The sequence below is a fragment of the Barbus barbus genome, assembly GCF_936440315.1.
Source record: "Barbus barbus genome assembly, chromosome: 45".
Classification (NCBI taxonomy): domain Eukaryota; kingdom Metazoa; phylum Chordata; class Actinopteri; order Cypriniformes; family Cyprinidae; genus Barbus; species Barbus barbus.
The window spans coordinates 10,956,653-10,973,419 of NC_136723.1; the positions used below are offsets into that span (position 1 = coordinate 10,956,653).

The 16,767-nt window shown below is 37.6% G+C and overlaps 1 protein-coding gene across 1 annotated transcript in view; it reads left to right on the top strand.

The window, feature by feature from the left end:
* The first annotated feature begins 9,900 nt into the window (after nt 1–9,900).
* LOC306864506 (autism susceptibility gene 2 protein homolog) overlaps nt 9,901–16,767 on the top strand; it is a 390,386-nt gene continuing 383,519 nt past the window's right edge. The window contains exons 1-2 of the mRNA XM_079408550.1: nt 9,901–10,182; nt 11,938–12,641. Coding sequence (XP_079264676.1) covers nt 12,369–12,641 — 273 coding nt within the window. The 5' untranslated portion in view covers nt 9,901–10,182; nt 11,938–12,368. The remainder of the gene's footprint in view (nt 10,183–11,937; nt 12,642–16,767) is intronic.

Here is a 16,767-nt window from a genome sequence, read left to right on the forward strand (position 1 = left end):
ATGTGCATTTATTTATTTTTTTGTAAAAAAATTTTTACAAAAACGTGTTGGAAAAACGCCCCCGAAGGAACTAGTTTACCCAAAGATGCTAATTCTCTTTTTCAAAAGAACTATTTGGTTGGATGTATGGATGGACAGACTGATGAATGGATGGATTGATGGATAGATGCATGTCTACACAGATAGAAAGGCAGAGTGCTGAAAGGGAAGTGGTCCGTGAGCTGCAGGTCGGGTGAGATAGTGGAGGTTTGATGTATTGCTTCATCTCTGTACAGCAGCCGCTGCAGTCATTGAGGTAATGTAATAACCTACATCACAGTCATGCCAACATGCAGTGCTAGAGATGGCACTGACTACAGTCAGATGAGTCCAACAGACCAGCTCTCAGAGAGCAGGAAGACACACCTATCTCAAAAATATCCTATACAGTTCTAACATAAACATACATTTTACGTCTTAGTGGTTACTATATTGTGCATATTGGCATGGCTGAAATGCTGTATTTTCTAATAAATTTTTTAACATTCTAAAGCAGTTATTGTTTAGTGACAGGTAATCATTTTCCTTTTCTTTCATGTGTGAAGAATTAATTAACATTCTTGCCTGTCATTTTTAAATGCTTGTTATTGGGCACATTGAAAGCACCACTGAATGCAACAGCTTTCCAAGAGGCACGAAAACTAAGGATGATGGCATGAATGGATGAACGGATGGTGAAAGCAAACTGTGAATGTCGACAGCATGTTGTATACTTATTGTGTTCGCTAATGTGAATGTGAACAGTGTGTCTTCGGTATTCAAGCAGCTGGCTGCCTGCATGAGTGTTAATGTTACTCGGTAATAAGCGAGTGACACGTTGCCAAATCACAAACAACAGTGCTGTAGCTTTGAGTGTGAGACTGAGAGTCTTTAACTGTACTTCTCTCTGCATATACAGTGGCTCTGAAAAAGTACTTACAAATAAATTTCAGTGTATAAATATTATCAAAACAAGGGACATCTGCAAATAATTATGAGCTCTTTCTGTAATGACTTTTTGCCAGCTTGTGTAACAGTCATTGTCTACATTTTGAACACATTATTATTGTTATTTATAATCATACTATTGTTATTGTTGTTTTTATAAATAATAATGTATTTTAAATTGATATTAATAATATTATATTTAAAATTGTAATTATGTAATTTGTTATTCATTATAATAATAAATATTATTGTTATATACATATACAGTACACACACGCATACATATTGTAAAAAATTATTTGTCAAGAATATTGAAGTACATTTCACAAAAAAACTTTTAAAGTGTGAAAGATCTTTGAAAAGCTCAAAGAAAAAATGTAACTATATATACAGTATAGTGTACTTCTATTATCTAAATAATTGTATTATGTATTTCTATTATTATTATTATTATAGTAATTATAATATTAAAATAAAGATGATGATGATCATTTTTTTATTTTTATAAATATATATATAATCTTATTGTCATTTATGATTTTAAAAATCTAAATATTATTTTTCTTACAGTGTGAAGTATCTTTGAAAAGCTCAATGAAAATGGAAACTATATATTCAGTATAGTTTTTCTATTACTATTATAATGATGATGATGATGATGATGATAAATTGTTTTACTTTTATAAAGTAAAATTTTCATAATAATAATAATAGAATATATAATTAATATAAAAAAACGAAATATCCACATTTGTATGTTATTTTTCTTCCAGTATATCCAAAAGCTCAAGAAAATTATATATACAATATATTGTACTATATTGTAATATATTATGAGTTTACTTATCTTTCTTCAAAATAAAATGATTTTATTGCCTGAAGAACTTCATATATTTTGAGTGTAACTTATGTGTCCAAATACTTTTTTGGGGCCAGTGTACCTCTGTGGTTTTCCTAATTTCCCCTTATGTCTTTCTATTTCCTTTTGCCACCCTGCACTTCTCTAAGTTTTTCTGTGTGTGTGCGTGCGTGCATGCGCGCATGTACTGTACATGTGTTCATGTGTGTGTTCTGCCACTGTGTTGGGACCACAGGCCTTGGAGGAAAAACAGAAGAGGCCCCTAATACTAATAAATGAGTGCGACTTTCTCTTTGCCTCTCTCGCGCTCCAGAGCTTGCCCTCTGGGAAAGCAGAGAAAGGCTGAATAATTGGAAAATATCCCTGCCTCGTATTCCGGAGAGATCCCTCTATTTCTCTCTCTCTGCGTTCCTCTCTCTCCATCTTCTGCCTGCACAATGAGATACTGTTCTCATTTTGCCTCTTAAAAGGAACAATTAGTCTGCTTGGGCTACGTGTGTGCGTGCTTTCAAGATGGTGGTTGAGATAATATGCCGTATTTACGTCTCTCTGTAATTTGTGTATTCTGAATGTCGCAGTGCCAGGGAAGAGAAATAGTTTTCGGAGGCTGATCTGTGTCTCTTTCAGCTCGCCTGCGTGCGCACGGCCCCTCGACACATGCTTTGAGCTAATGGCCCTTCTGTTATTGGACATTCAGCAGATCCAGTGCAGCATGTACGACAGGAAGCAGAGTAATACGAACTTCCTGCCATGCTGTAAAACGGCAAAATAAAAACATAGCACTTGTACCTCTCTTCCACGATCCATCCTCTGCTCTTCTCCCCCGCCTTCCCCTCTCCACTTCACCCTCCCAAAGCCCTGCGAGGAAAACTCTTAAACATTCATTTGAAGTAAAAGCTTTTTTGTAATCTTGACAAGAGGGTGCAGGAGGTAATGGAGCAGTGTTGATTCGCTGAATGACAGGCAGTAGGGTCGCAGTAGGGTCACTGAATGTTTCTCGTTCACCCCTCACACTGTTTTGGGGAAGCTGTTTTACCCATTTAACTTTTTGTCTTTTACTTAGTGAAACAAAGGCAGGCTTTTATAGATCACCCGTCAACCCAGATTTCTAGACAAGAAGACTTGTTGGTCTGTGCTGATTTAATGCAGCCAGATGCAAACTAAATATTGCATCAAAGATGTAGCACTAGAATTTCTTAACTGTGTTGAACTGATTGGTAGTTGGTATCACAGGAAGTTGGTATTGTACTTTCATTCTTTCTATTATTCTATCAGTTGTTATATCAATAGGCCTATCAATCTAATTAATCTATTGTGCTATCAATTTATCAATGAATTTAATCCATCGATCTGTTGATCTATTCATTTTTCATCTATTCAATATTTATCAACCTGCCCATCAATCAATTGTTCTCTTCTTTATCATCCCTCTATCCATCATTCTATCAGTTGCTCTGTTCTGTCTATACATCTGCTCATCTATTATCCATCCATCCATCTTTTCTATATCTATCAACTTGCTCATCTGTCCATCCGTCTGTCCATTCGTCCATCCATCTGTCCTTTATTTCTGTTCTTTCTCTATTCATCCATCCATTCATCCGTCCGTCCATCCATCCATCCATCCATCCATCATGCTGTCAGTCATACTATCAGTTCTATCTATTGTATTCATCTATTCGTTATCTATCCATCTTTTCTATATCTATCAACTTGCTTGTCTGTCCATCCATGTCTCTCCATCCATCTGTCCTTTCTTTTTGTTTTCTCCATCCATCCATCATTCTGTCAGTCGTTCTGTTCTTTTCATCTATTCATCCATCTATTATCCATCCAATTTTTCTATATCTATCAACTTGCTCATCTGTCCATCCGTCTGTCTGTCTGTCCATCCATTTGTTCTTTCTCCATCCATCCATCCATCATTCTGTCAGTTATTCTGTTCTATTTATTCTATTCATTTATTCATATATCTATTATCTATCCATCCATCTTTTCTATATCTATCAACTTGGTTGTCTGTCCATCCATCCATCCATCCATACAACATTCTGTCAGTTGTTCTGTTCTATTTATTCTATTTGTCTCTTTATCTATCTATTATCTATCTTTTCTATATCTATCAACTTGCTTATCTGCCCATCCATCCATCTGTCCTTTATTTCTGTTCTTTCTCCATCCATCCATCCATCCTTCTGTCAGTCTTTCTGTTCTGTCTATTCTATTCATCTATTATCTATCCATCCATCTTTTCTATATCTGTCATCTTGCTTGTCTGTCCATCCTTCTGTCTGTCCGTCCATCCATCTGTCCTTTATTTCTGTTCTTTCTCCATCCATCCATCTTTTGTTGTAGCTATTGTTCTCTTTGTCTGTATATTTAAAAAATATTAAAGGGTATTTAAAAAAAACAAAACAAAAAAACACTCAAAACCTTTGAACAAGGCTGTTGTCAAACAAACACGCATTCAAAGTCTGACCCAGAATGCTGTAGCAAATGCATAGCAAAGTCTTAGCAACCACTCAAGTTGGACGAGTTTTGCATGAGCAAGCACTACTCACATTTTCTTTAGAAATTCTAGTTAAATTTATGTAAACTGCACTAAAAATAATTTGTCATGCCATTTTGCTGATTTTTGCAGCATATGGCAACAAATCATGTTCAGCATGCATTTGTAATAATAGCTATTTCTTTCATGTGTGCTAGTATTTCACAGAATATACAAGACAAGACACATCAGACAAAGTGGTGATGGATTGTGTTTATTCGCATTACTAACATGCAGACAGAAAAATCTGATATGTTTACAGTCTTCTTTTATTCACTTAAATGTTTGATTTCATATAAACATGTTTGGTGTTGGGAGATTTTACACCTTTGTGCCACATGTCACTTTAGAGATGTGATCAACATAAATAGCAATTTGTTGTCAGCACTCTGAAAACTGTTTTTGAAAACTGTACGAATAAATATTGCTTTGTTTATATGAATGCTACAATGATATCCCCACAGGTCTCTACATACAGCACATATATATGTATTTGTCACGGTGGAGAGAATGACAGGGGAGTTATCAAAACCTCATCCCCTGAGTCAGAGACACAGATGGCTGTTAAAGTTGGTAATAATATGCTGGCAGAGGTCCATGTGTTACAGTGTGACTGTCAGCGCAGGCAGGGATCGGAGCAAGAGGAATGAGTGGCATTTAAACCATAAAGACAGATTTTAAAGGGGTAGTTTGGGATTGAAATGACATGATGGTGAGTAAATGACAGAATTTTCAGATTTTTTTTTTTTTTGATAATAAGGTTACATGAGTTGGGTGTTTGATTTTGAATGGTGCTGTTGTGTGTGTGTGGTAAACCTTTAATTGTCTGCAATGTGATGTTTTCCTCTGGGCTGTAGAGCAGAGACTTCATCTGCACTGTCAGTGTGTTTGATAGGTGTCTGGAAGATTCTGAGCCAAGGGACTGCAGTAAAATAACTGATTCTTGAGGATTTTTATATAGCTGCAGCTGCTTGAGTAGTTTTTTTCTCTAGAGGATTGACATTTGTTCGGATTACTCTCTCTTATGGTTGTGGTTTCTGTTTTATTTCATTTTAACAGTCTTTCCTGATCAGAACTCAAGGTCTTTTAGTTACTTCTGTTTTAGTAGCCTTTGCTATAAGTCCATGTTTAAAGGAATAGTTCACCCAAAATTAAAATTAGCATATTTTGCTTCTGATTCAGACAAGGTGACTTAAGAGAAAGCTGTATTAGGTCTTAATGACTCAACAATTTGATGTTAAAAACATCTAGATGGATTTGTTTATTAAAAACTAGAAGGTTTTTTTGCTTCACAAGATGTTAATTGATTGAGTGGAATTGTGTGGAATTCTTGTGAAGTTTTTATTAGCTGTTTAGACTCTCATTCTGATGGCACCCATTCACTATAGGGGATAAATTGGTGAGCAAGTGATGTACAGTAATGCAGAATTTATCCAAACCTACATTATCAGTCTGGGGAAGTCATGGCCTAATGGTTAGAGAGTCGGACTTGTAATCCAAAGGTTGCGGGTTTGAGTCCCCGGCCGGCAGGAATTGTAGTTGGGGGAAGTGAATGTCCAGCGCTCTCTCCACCCTCAATACCACGACTGAACCCCCAACTGCTCCCCGGGCGCCGCAGCATAAATGGCTGCCCACTGCTCCGGGTGTATGTTCACGGTGTGTGTGTGTTCACTGCTGTGTGTGTGCACTTTGGATGGGTTAAATGCAGAGCACGAATTCCGAGTATGGGTCACCATACTTGGCAGTATGTCACTTCACTTCACTTTAAAAGTAGACAGTTAGAAGTTAGTTCTGTTAAAGAAGTGTAAATGGTCCATTAGAAGTATTATGAACGGTACTCAGCTTCCTGTCTCTTATAATTTTGAGGAAATGCTTACATCACTGAAGCATTATTGTTAGTTTGAGTTTGAACACTGGTAATTATTTTGTCTGTAGGGGCTGGGGAATAAAGTAACTTCTCTTTCACATACACTTGTTATGCTTTGCAGTTGTTATGACTACATTGGGGCTAGAAATAAACAAGCTTTCCGAAGGCAAGCATATCTGCCACTATATAAACATATGTTGGCATAGTGTGTATGTGATCTTCCGAGTGTGTTATCAGTTCAGGAGGATAAGCCTATGTTTTTGCAATATAACAATATCTCAAAAAGAAGAAAAAAGTAGTAGCTGACATCGATCTGAATGTGCTATATGCATTACATGCAATTATACAATATTTTATTGTAAATGAGTGTAAAATCATGCCTTTTTATACAGTAATAAACTTTTTTTTTTAAATGGGGATGCTGATGGGGACATCTATTATGCTGTCGGAATCAAAATATGAAATAATTAGAAATGGATTAATATGTGAATATAACAGGAAATGGTTTCCTTTCATCTGCTTTTTTTTCATTAGCCTATTTAGAGTGTTTTACTGAGTAATTAAAAGCTCACAAATGGATGACAAAATCAGACCCGCCCATCTGGTGTCAAGGAGACAGCTGTTACATCCCTTCTCACCAGGGGAGCAGATAGAAGAGCTCACTCTGTTATTTCAGACAACATCGATAAAAACACTATGGATACACAGCATGCAAATCGTTACAGTGACTCTCGATTGGGTGCCAGAAACAATGAAAAATCTTTATAGCTATTGAAAGTGCAAATGAGGTATTTGGTTAATGATGGGGGTGAGGACAATATTGGCCTGATTGCACGGAAATTGATTAAGTAATGCGTGTTATGCTCTGAGACAATTGTTGCTTTAAAAATCAATTTTATAGAGATGCGGAATGCTGCGATTTTAAGAAGGAACATTCTTTTTCCTCTCTTCTCGCACATATTTACTATTAATCACAGGCAGAGGAGTGTAGAGTCAAAGACTCTATATGCTATATAAATATACCTGGTATTGTACCGTCACCACTCTTTAGAACACACTGTATTAGCTGAATAAATTCCCAGGACTGCAGGACTTCTCGTAGAAAATCCATATCTTGATGCTTGACAGTTTACATGGTGGAAAGTGTTGCAGAGTCATACTTGCTTGAAGCATTGCATTGTGCTCTTTTTAATGAGGCATGAATGTGGCGTGAATAAATTGTTGTGTGTTTTCTATCAGGATGTGTAAAAGGGGAGTGAGTGTGAGATGGATTAAACACATCAAGTGGGTGATATCACTCATGCTATGCTGCTCCTTGTAGACACAGAATTTTATTCTGTGTTTGTAAACAGGGTTTCTGCGGGTCTGAAAAAAATCTTAATTTCCACAACTGTAGGCCTTAAATCTTAAATTCATACAGTCCTAGCATTAAATGTTGCACAAAAATAGTCTTTTTTTTCCCAGTACAAATATAAACAAATATTGAAATGCCAAATGAAGATAAATTAAGTATTGTTTTCTGAGAAATTGAATAAAATTGAGGGGGAATAAAACAAATATCTGTTTTGCCTTTGAGTTAAGAGATTTTTCTGAGCCCACTGGTACACATTTGCTCGTTTTAATCATACGCATTTTGATTAATTTCAGAGAAAACAAGACTCTACATTAAATTTATCTTGATTTAAGAATGTTTTTGAACTGGAAAAATTAGACAAAAATAATTACCACAGTAAAAGTTGTTTCCATATTCTAGTGTTTGAGGTTTTCAAGCCTTTTTAATGAATTAAAAATGGAGATAGGTATAGGAAGCTGTTTTCTCAAACTTTGAAGTGTTGCTACTTTAATACACCTCATTGTGTGCTCCCCATACATTTACTTTTAGATAACATATTAAGGTTTATTCCTTAAATTCCTTTACGTGGCTTTAAAAAGGTCTTAAATTAGTCTTACCTTCATAAAACCTGCAGAAACCTGACTAAATCACATATCAAAACTGCTGTCTCCCAGATCTGTCTCCATCTGACACCAGTTCATCTGCTGTGCCTCTCTTGACCACACAAACATTTTGAATAAGTAAAGTTAGGCTCTAGTTTCAGTGCAGTTTGATAGCAGGGGTGCATAAGGTCACCCCATAGGCCTATAGGGAAAACTTCTTCATGTTACATAACAAGAGCAATACAAACAGTATAAAAGAATGAGAAACAACATCTGACCCATTCAAAACATGTAAGTGTAAATTATTTGTTTGAAGACTTAATTGATTGTACATTTTGCCTAATAGCAGTTACCAATTGCCTAATAGCTGCGTGTTAGAGGCATAGAAAGTCAGGCACAGCCTGAAGGCATTGAAAATGTTAAAAGGGAACAAGTGTTTGACTATGCGGTGACTTTTTTATTAATTTCATGCTATGATAAAACACCTTCATATGCATTGTGCCAGATGCCATGGTTGAAAAGAAACTTGTGCTGCTTTTCAGCTGGATGTTTTGGTTGAAAACCCATGTGATGCCAAATGAAGATTTAATAGCCTGTGCAATTACAAAGTCTGATTAGCAGCCAGCGAGTTTAGATGCTATAAATTCAGGATTGTTTTCACTGATTCATTGGAGCTAATGAGGCCTGAATCAACACAATGTGGTTGGACAGATGGAAGAACCTAAAGGGACAATAGGCTTGTAAACTACAAATAGGCTGCAAGATTTCTTAATATGTCAAAGATATGTATTTTCTGGTCTGCATGTAAAAAAGCTTACTTGAATTGGCTAAGATTCAGTGTGCAGAGTGTTTTGAATTTTTGTCAACATTTTGCAAATGTTCTTTTGGTTGGCAGAATGTTCCCTGTTGCAAGTTTTAAACCAATTCAAATGCATTTAATTGGTTCCCATTTAATACATCAGTCAAGTAATAAGAGCAACACAATATGCAATGATTCGCATTCTCATAATCCATGAAAAATGGCAGTGTAATGGGAACGGACGGTATGTTGAAGGACATTTAAACTGTAACAAAACATAGGCTACTGTATTAGGCTAATGTAGCCTATTTAATATAATTATGTAATTTTTGAAGAACACAGTTTAAGGTTTAACGATATTATATAAACGATATTCCTGTAATAAATAAATCTATATATGACCAGTTATGACCGTATGCAGATTTTAATGTATGAAAACGGAAAGCACTCATATGGTTACCACCTCTGGTAAACAGCTAAAAAGTTCTTACCTATAATCGAACTTTTGTGTTCTCTTAAACGTTTAAAAACACTACTAAACGTTCTTTATAGTATGAGTAGAATTAAGTCCGAATTAAAACGTCTTAAGACATACTTATGTGGCGTTTAAGCCTTTAAATAGAGGCGGTCAAACCCTAATTCGTACCCTCATTGAAGACAACAATCTAGTAGCCTAATCAGTACCATACAGAATACAGTGGTTTTCGTTATTTTGATAATCAGCGGAGATGGCAGTGTAATGGGAACGGATGGTATTTTGAAGTACATTTAGAGTGTCTAATAAGATATAGTAACTAAAAGGAATATCTTCTGCATTTAAACCGAGCCTTCTCTATAGAGAGCGCAGCACTATATTCGCTGAGGAAGCGGATCGCCTGTAAAGCGGCACTGCGGCAGTACTGTATCAATCCGCCCGGTCCCCGCTCGCTCCGGGATCCTGAAGCACGGACTGTCGGAGAGGAGCAGCGTCGCTTCCTTGCAGGATTTATTTGTTTGCGGAAAAAAATTACATTTTGTTTTCCGTTCTAGAGCAGCGCGCTTTCCGAATGCCGACGACTCGCTCTGACGGCCCTCCTCCACTCGCCAGGCTTTGCATGTGTTGCTTTTGTCCTGCAGGAGAGAAGGCAGGCTTTGTGTTTTGGTGGATCTAGAGCTGAAGGAGGCAGTGCCAGGCGCTGCTGCTGCTGCTGTGGGTTGGACCGGCCACGGTGCGTGAGATTTCTTGACGGAGAGAAAGAGAGAGAGAGATAAAAAGGACTCGTGGAAGACAGCGAGAGTGAAGGGAGGGCTGGCAGGGACTGTAAATGCATTAAAACCATTTATATATTTGGGGTGTGTGCGCGCGCGCGCGCGTGTGTGACAGGAGTGCCAGCACAGGGCATCATCAGGTTAAAGGGATATGTGGTCGGTAATAGCTTTGTAATAATAGCCCACCTGGACTATTGGTCATTGCTGTTGGTAAAATGTTTCTGGAATGCATCATTTATTCGAAAAAGTCAGATAGCAATGCTGATATTTGGTAGTGGTGGATTTTGAAGGCAGATGAAGGTTGGTTGCTAGTGAAGTTTAAGTTGATGGGTGTCTATGATGTCACACTGTAGCTGCTGTAGATGTTCATGTCAGCTTGTGAAGTTCACGTTGATGCTTGATTTTATTATGTTTATGTGTCTTGTAAACTTCACTGGATAAGACACTAACATTTATGGTGGCTAGTTTTGATAGAATGACATGTTTATATCATCAGTCGATGTTTAAGTTGATGCTTGATTATGATGTCATAATTTAGTTGCAGGTTTGGTAAAGTTGATTGATTATGATGTCATTGTTGCGACTGTAAATGTTCATGTTGTCTTGAAAAGATAGGTGTTAATGTCATCTAATGGTGTTTATGTTAATGCTTGATTAGGTCAGTGTTTTAGTGAAGGTGATTATGATGTCATAATGTAGATGCTGTTTACGTGATTTAATTTGAAGCTTTTGCTGTAGCTGATTATGATGTTGTAGCTACTAAAGGTGTTCATGTCATTTGGTGAATTTAAAGATTGTTGATCATGATGTCATAATGCAGCTATTGTAGATGTTCAGGTCATATATTTTTGTCACATATTTAAATGTCAGACAGACTGGAGATGATTCTGCTGCAAACTGCAGCACACAATTTGACACAACTAATGACAGAAATATTTAATATTTCGAGCAATGCTTGTTTTATTTTGAGATTGATGAAAAATAATGCCTAGCATGAATAATTTCAGTTGCTGTTAATAATTGCAGGTAAAACGCCACTTTGACAACCCTGAGTGTGGAAGATTTAGCAAGGTTTTCAGAGTTTATCTATAGTTTGGTGACATTGAAAAATAAACAGAGGAACCCTGAGTAGAGATTATCAGTAGAGTGCAGAATGATTGTGGCTGTTGGTGTTTTAAGTACATAGATGTAACTGCATAAGAAGATGACTGGAAAGTCAGCCATAAATGTTCTGTCAGTGTAATCAGCTGAACTAAAAATTGCTGTGAGAAAATGACATTTTTTTTTTTTCTTGATCCACAGCTCTGTTAAGAAAAATGAATAATTTCCCCCCCTTCCTGTCTCCGGTTATAGCAGTCTCAGAATAATGACAGTGTGCAGGAGGAGAAATGGCTCTGTAAATGGCTCATTATATGATGTATTTAATCTGCAAGAACACATTCTGAATAATTTCCTACAATAGATTTTGTTTTCTTTCAAGAAACTGTAAGATCTGGGAAGAAGGGAATGTGAAAGTGACTGTAGCCATTGTGGAATTAGATCAAAAGGAAGGCATCTTAAGATGATCTCTTGCAGGGAGTCCAAATGTGTTGTGAAAATTGCTTTATTCATATGCCTGCATGATATATTCCTATGTATAGCTAAGGGTGGGGATTCTGGGAAGGCTCTCAGAGAGAACATTTCAAACAACTGCTCTCTATCTCTTTGACTTGTAGGATGGGAGGGTGTCAGACTGCACTTAAACAGAGTGTTGGGTCCGTGAGGACAGCCATGTGGAGACCTGTTACAGCTCCGTTGGAAGACACTTCAAGTGATCTGCCAGTTTGTTTCCCTTAAACGTGGGCTGAATTTGGAAGTTTGGATACTTTCCAGTTTGGCAACCCTTAACAGGATTCGATTTTGGATTTCTGTGCTTGTGGATATATGCATTTATCCTTCTGGAATCTCATGTGCATATCGCACTCCAAGCAAAGTCACATAGCATCAGCCAGATTTGGAATTTGGATAATTGCACATCCCTCACTGGAGTACAGTTATTGAGCCTTCCATTACAGGTGTTTGTTGGGAATCGTTCTGCATCCACCTCTGAGCGCAGGCCGAGAGCCTCCTAACAGGAAGTGTTCGGTTGAGTGTGTCATCTGGTGAAATGGATGGCCCGCGGGGCAGCGGGATCCGGAAAAAACGGAAGTCTCGGTCTGTGCGAGACCGGGAGCACGTGTCTAATGGGATCAGGAATAACCATGTACGGGGCACCGTGCTTCGATTCTCCTCAGATTCGGAGAGGGAAGACAGCACCAACCCCTCCTCTTCATCACGACCCAGGCCACCGAGGAGGAAGAGGAAGGAGTCTACCTCTGCTGAGGAGGACATCATTGATGGATTCTCAATATCGGGATTTATGACGCTGGAAGCTCTTGAGGTAAGAGACCAGGTTAATCTTGTACTGCGGCCTTTGCGTGAATGTGTTTTTAACTGCTGTTTTTAGGAAGTGCTTGTTTGGTTTGGCTGTGAAAAGCTCAGTGGCGGCATAATGACTGGTTTATTATTGTCTGTAGACTGCTTCTTTCTGGACTCTAATTGCCTGGGTCTGTTTGCACAGTATTGGATTTTATGTTGTTCCTCTGTGAGTGTGTTTGTGATTCAAGTAGATGTGGTTTTATAGGTTGTTGTTTTTCTGATGTGAACTGTGTCCGAATTTGCTTGCTTATGCACTAGTCATTTTGTAGTATAAATGGTGAGTAGTGTGTTCAGACTGAAAATTCCAACATGACGTGCACTTCAAATACACAGATCATGCACTTATTTAACTGAAAAAAAGAAAATGGTGTGGAATGTTGGACACTTCATGCACTCATCTGTTGCAGCTTTCCATATGTAGATTTCCATGTGTAGAAGAATAAAAGGGGCTTGGACTCCGATGTTGGATGATAAAATAATCATACACCAAACAGTTGAGTGTATAATGTGTAATTTAAGAGACAACTGTCCGATGTGATGTGGTACTGCTTTAAGATGCTGTTTTGAGAATGTTAACAACTTGAAGAATCTAATATAAATGTTCAGAAATCATCACATATAGAAATGATGTCATAATGTGTACATGCTAAAGATGTTCATGTCATCTGGTGAAGCTGAAGATGGATGTAACTAATAACTCATAACTCATGTTCTACTTTGGAAGTCACTTAAAAGTGTCTGCTATATGACTAAATGTAAATGTAACTGAACTATTGTAGATGTTCAGGTCACAGATTTCAGACTTATATTTAGATGTTAGTCACGGATTTTGGTAAGAAAGATGATTCTGCTAAAAAAGCTTCATTAGTTTAAAAAACAGATTAAACCCAACTTGAGCAAAACCTTGTCTCATTTTGAGATGAAAAATGAAAGAATAATATTAGCTGATCTAGGTTTGAAGTTTAACTGTACTTCTATAGTAATCACTTTTACATTATTCTCATTTTAACTACAGAGTAAGTTTATATTACCGACTTGGTATGTAATTATATGTAGAAAGTCCTATTTGGCTGGAAGTGAAATTTCAAACTTCACTGATGTTTGAAATAAGGGTTGGATGTACCAGCCAAGTTAGCTACAAATAAGGCATCTAGATTTCTAACTCATTTTGACTGCCTCCTTGCTGAAACTAAACAAGCTGCTTTGGTCTGTTACATATAATCTAGGCAGACTGATCAAACCTACCGTGTGGATGTTTATTATTGTTCTGTTTATTAGTAAAACTGCTGTATGAATTTAAGGCTGTTAGCTGGAAATTGTAATTATACCTATTTAGATATTGGATCTAGTTTTTGCTTGGGGTCCTGCTAACAAGTAGCTTTCTTCAGGTATAATATACATATCTGTAGGTATAACTGCGGCAGGTGCTGTCTTTCTATTTTATTATTTAAATTTTAATTAATATATTTTGTAGATGCAAACTAAGCTAAATATATAAATTAAACATAGATTGGGTATGCAGGTGTATTCACTTATGGTACAATTTTATTTTAATATTTTGGCTGTCATTCACAGTTACTTCAGTATTGTGTTTATGACTCTGTGCTTCCCAGGAGCACTTGAAGGCGACATTGGCCTTCGCCATTGTTTCATTTGTCAGTCTTGACAGGACATCTGTAGAGTGTCATCCTGACTTTCAGCATCGCTCTTGCTGTTACAAGCCCAACAGTGTGACATGACAAAGCTTTGCACGCTTTACCCTCACATCCCCTACAGATGCTGTTGCATTGTGTTGGATGTTCACTATAGTAATCTGTGAAAGGAGCCCGTCAGCAGCTTACGCTGTCACGCTAGCGCTCTGAACCACAGGCGCAGTTCTCCAGGGGTGACATCCCCATTCACCGCTCTTCACTGTTCTGGGATCTGTGACTCATAGACGTCCCCTTCATGCTCTCTCGTCTTGCTCCATTTAGAACCCCATAGAGCTGGAGACCCTAAACTAGATCCTGCATGTCAACAATCAGCTCCGTTCTCATTCATGCAGCTGAGATGATCACAGGACTTAATGAAACAGTGCAGCTAGACAAATCAAACGTATCTTGGTCTATTCTAATGTAAAGTCTTTTAGGAAATTACAGTTTTGCTGTAATAATTAAAATGTATTATTACTGTTTATTGTTGGTTTCATTTTGTTTTAGCTGTGTTTTTTCTTTTGGGTTGTAATGTTTTTTCGTTTAGTTATTGTTTTGAGTTGTGGTTTTTTTTTTTTGTTTGGTTTTATTTGTGTTTTTTTGTTTTATGTTGTGGTGTTTTGTTTTTTTGTTTGTTGTTTTGTGTTGTGCTTTTTTGTTTGTTGTTTTTTTGTTTTAGTTTTTTGTTTTGTGTTGTGTTTTTCTGGCTGTTTTTTTGCCATTATTATTACATTTACATTTATTCATTTAGCTGACGCTTTTATCCAAAGCGACTTACAATTGCTATATATGTCAGAGGTCGCACGCCTCTGGAGCAACTAGGGGGTTAAGTGTCTTGCTCAGGGACACATTGGTGTCTCACAGTGGATTCGAACCCGGGTCTCTCACACCAAAGGCATGTGTCTTATCCACTGCGCCATCACCACCCCAATTATTAATATTGAATACATAAAACATTTGGAAACTACGAGGAAGATGGGAAAACTAGAAGGGGAGATGACAAAAGCAGGAATCACATTTTCTGCATAAACACCAACGCATCAACACAAACCACTATGCCACAGCTCCAACTTTATTGCATTTATTTTTTCAACATGAATTTATATCCATTTTGCACAGATTGCTTGCTGTTGTGATTTTGGCCCATAAATGTAGCAGTGTTTGTTTGTCAGTATGGATCAACGTTTACAATACATCAGAGCCAACTTACTTTTTATCCAATACACCTATTCTCTCTTTATCCAATTTCGTTTAAACGGTCCCTCTCTCTTCCTCTGCCTCACCATTTCTATTTCTTGTCCTTCTTTCACAACAATCCATTGATGGTTTCAATTTGAGAAGGAATTTGTCCTCAATTTGCCAGGAGGTGCTTGAAGAATTCGTACAGGTATTCCCAAATGACACATTGAAATCAAACTCGTTCCACTTCATTGGACAGACTCGCTCATATAGAAGTGAGCCATCAGTAGCGGGTGTTTATTAATGCTGCTTAGTGCTGGAATGACTGGCCTGAGAGGCAGTGTGTTACACCACTTTGAGAAATTACTAAATCATCAGGCCTGGGCTGCCTCGACAGACCTCCTCCCCCTTGGTCCCTGAGCACAAAGTTGCCACGTAATCGTTTCAACCTCCTCCCCCTTGCCCGCCCTTGCATCCCCAATTCAATATTACTTAATGCCTGCACCACTGGTGCCCTTAAACCACTTTATGTGATCATTGTGTTGTAAAGCTCCGAGCTCATTTGATTGAGAACAGCAGTCACCCTGCGTGTGTTCCCCATGCCATTGATCCACTAATAAGAAAATGGTCAAGTCAATGTAAACAATACTAATGTGCTAGTACGTGCCTGGCGCAAAACAAAGCGTTTGTTCATCACAATGGCTTTTCTCTTTCAGATGACATTCAAAATGGCTTTTCAGATCTTAATGCGAACAAATCAATTGTTTCTTTTGTTGTGTTCGACGCCATTATGTTCTCTTCTTTAGTTAAGTTGATGAGTCTAAGTGGCATGTTAATGATTTCGCTTTTATCATTTATAAATATTTACACAGCCTGCAATAACTCAAATGCAGCTCTGGGAAAAAAAATAAAAATGTCAGTTTTGACATCAGATTAGCATTTCAGAAAGAGACAGGAAAAAGACAGAGCGAGGACCCATCATGTCAGGCAGTAGATGGTTGAAAGAGGAAATTAGGTCATGGCCGGAGGAGGGGTTGGCACGGGGCCCAGAGGGGCACATCTTTCATCTGTAATCGCCTAATGCCACAGCAACACAAAAAGCACCCTGACAACTTGTAATTCATTTGATATGTGAATGAACTCCGTGTTATGCATTCATGAAGGGTTACGAATGGGCACATGTGTTTAGTTGCATAAGTGTGAATCATCTTCATAATG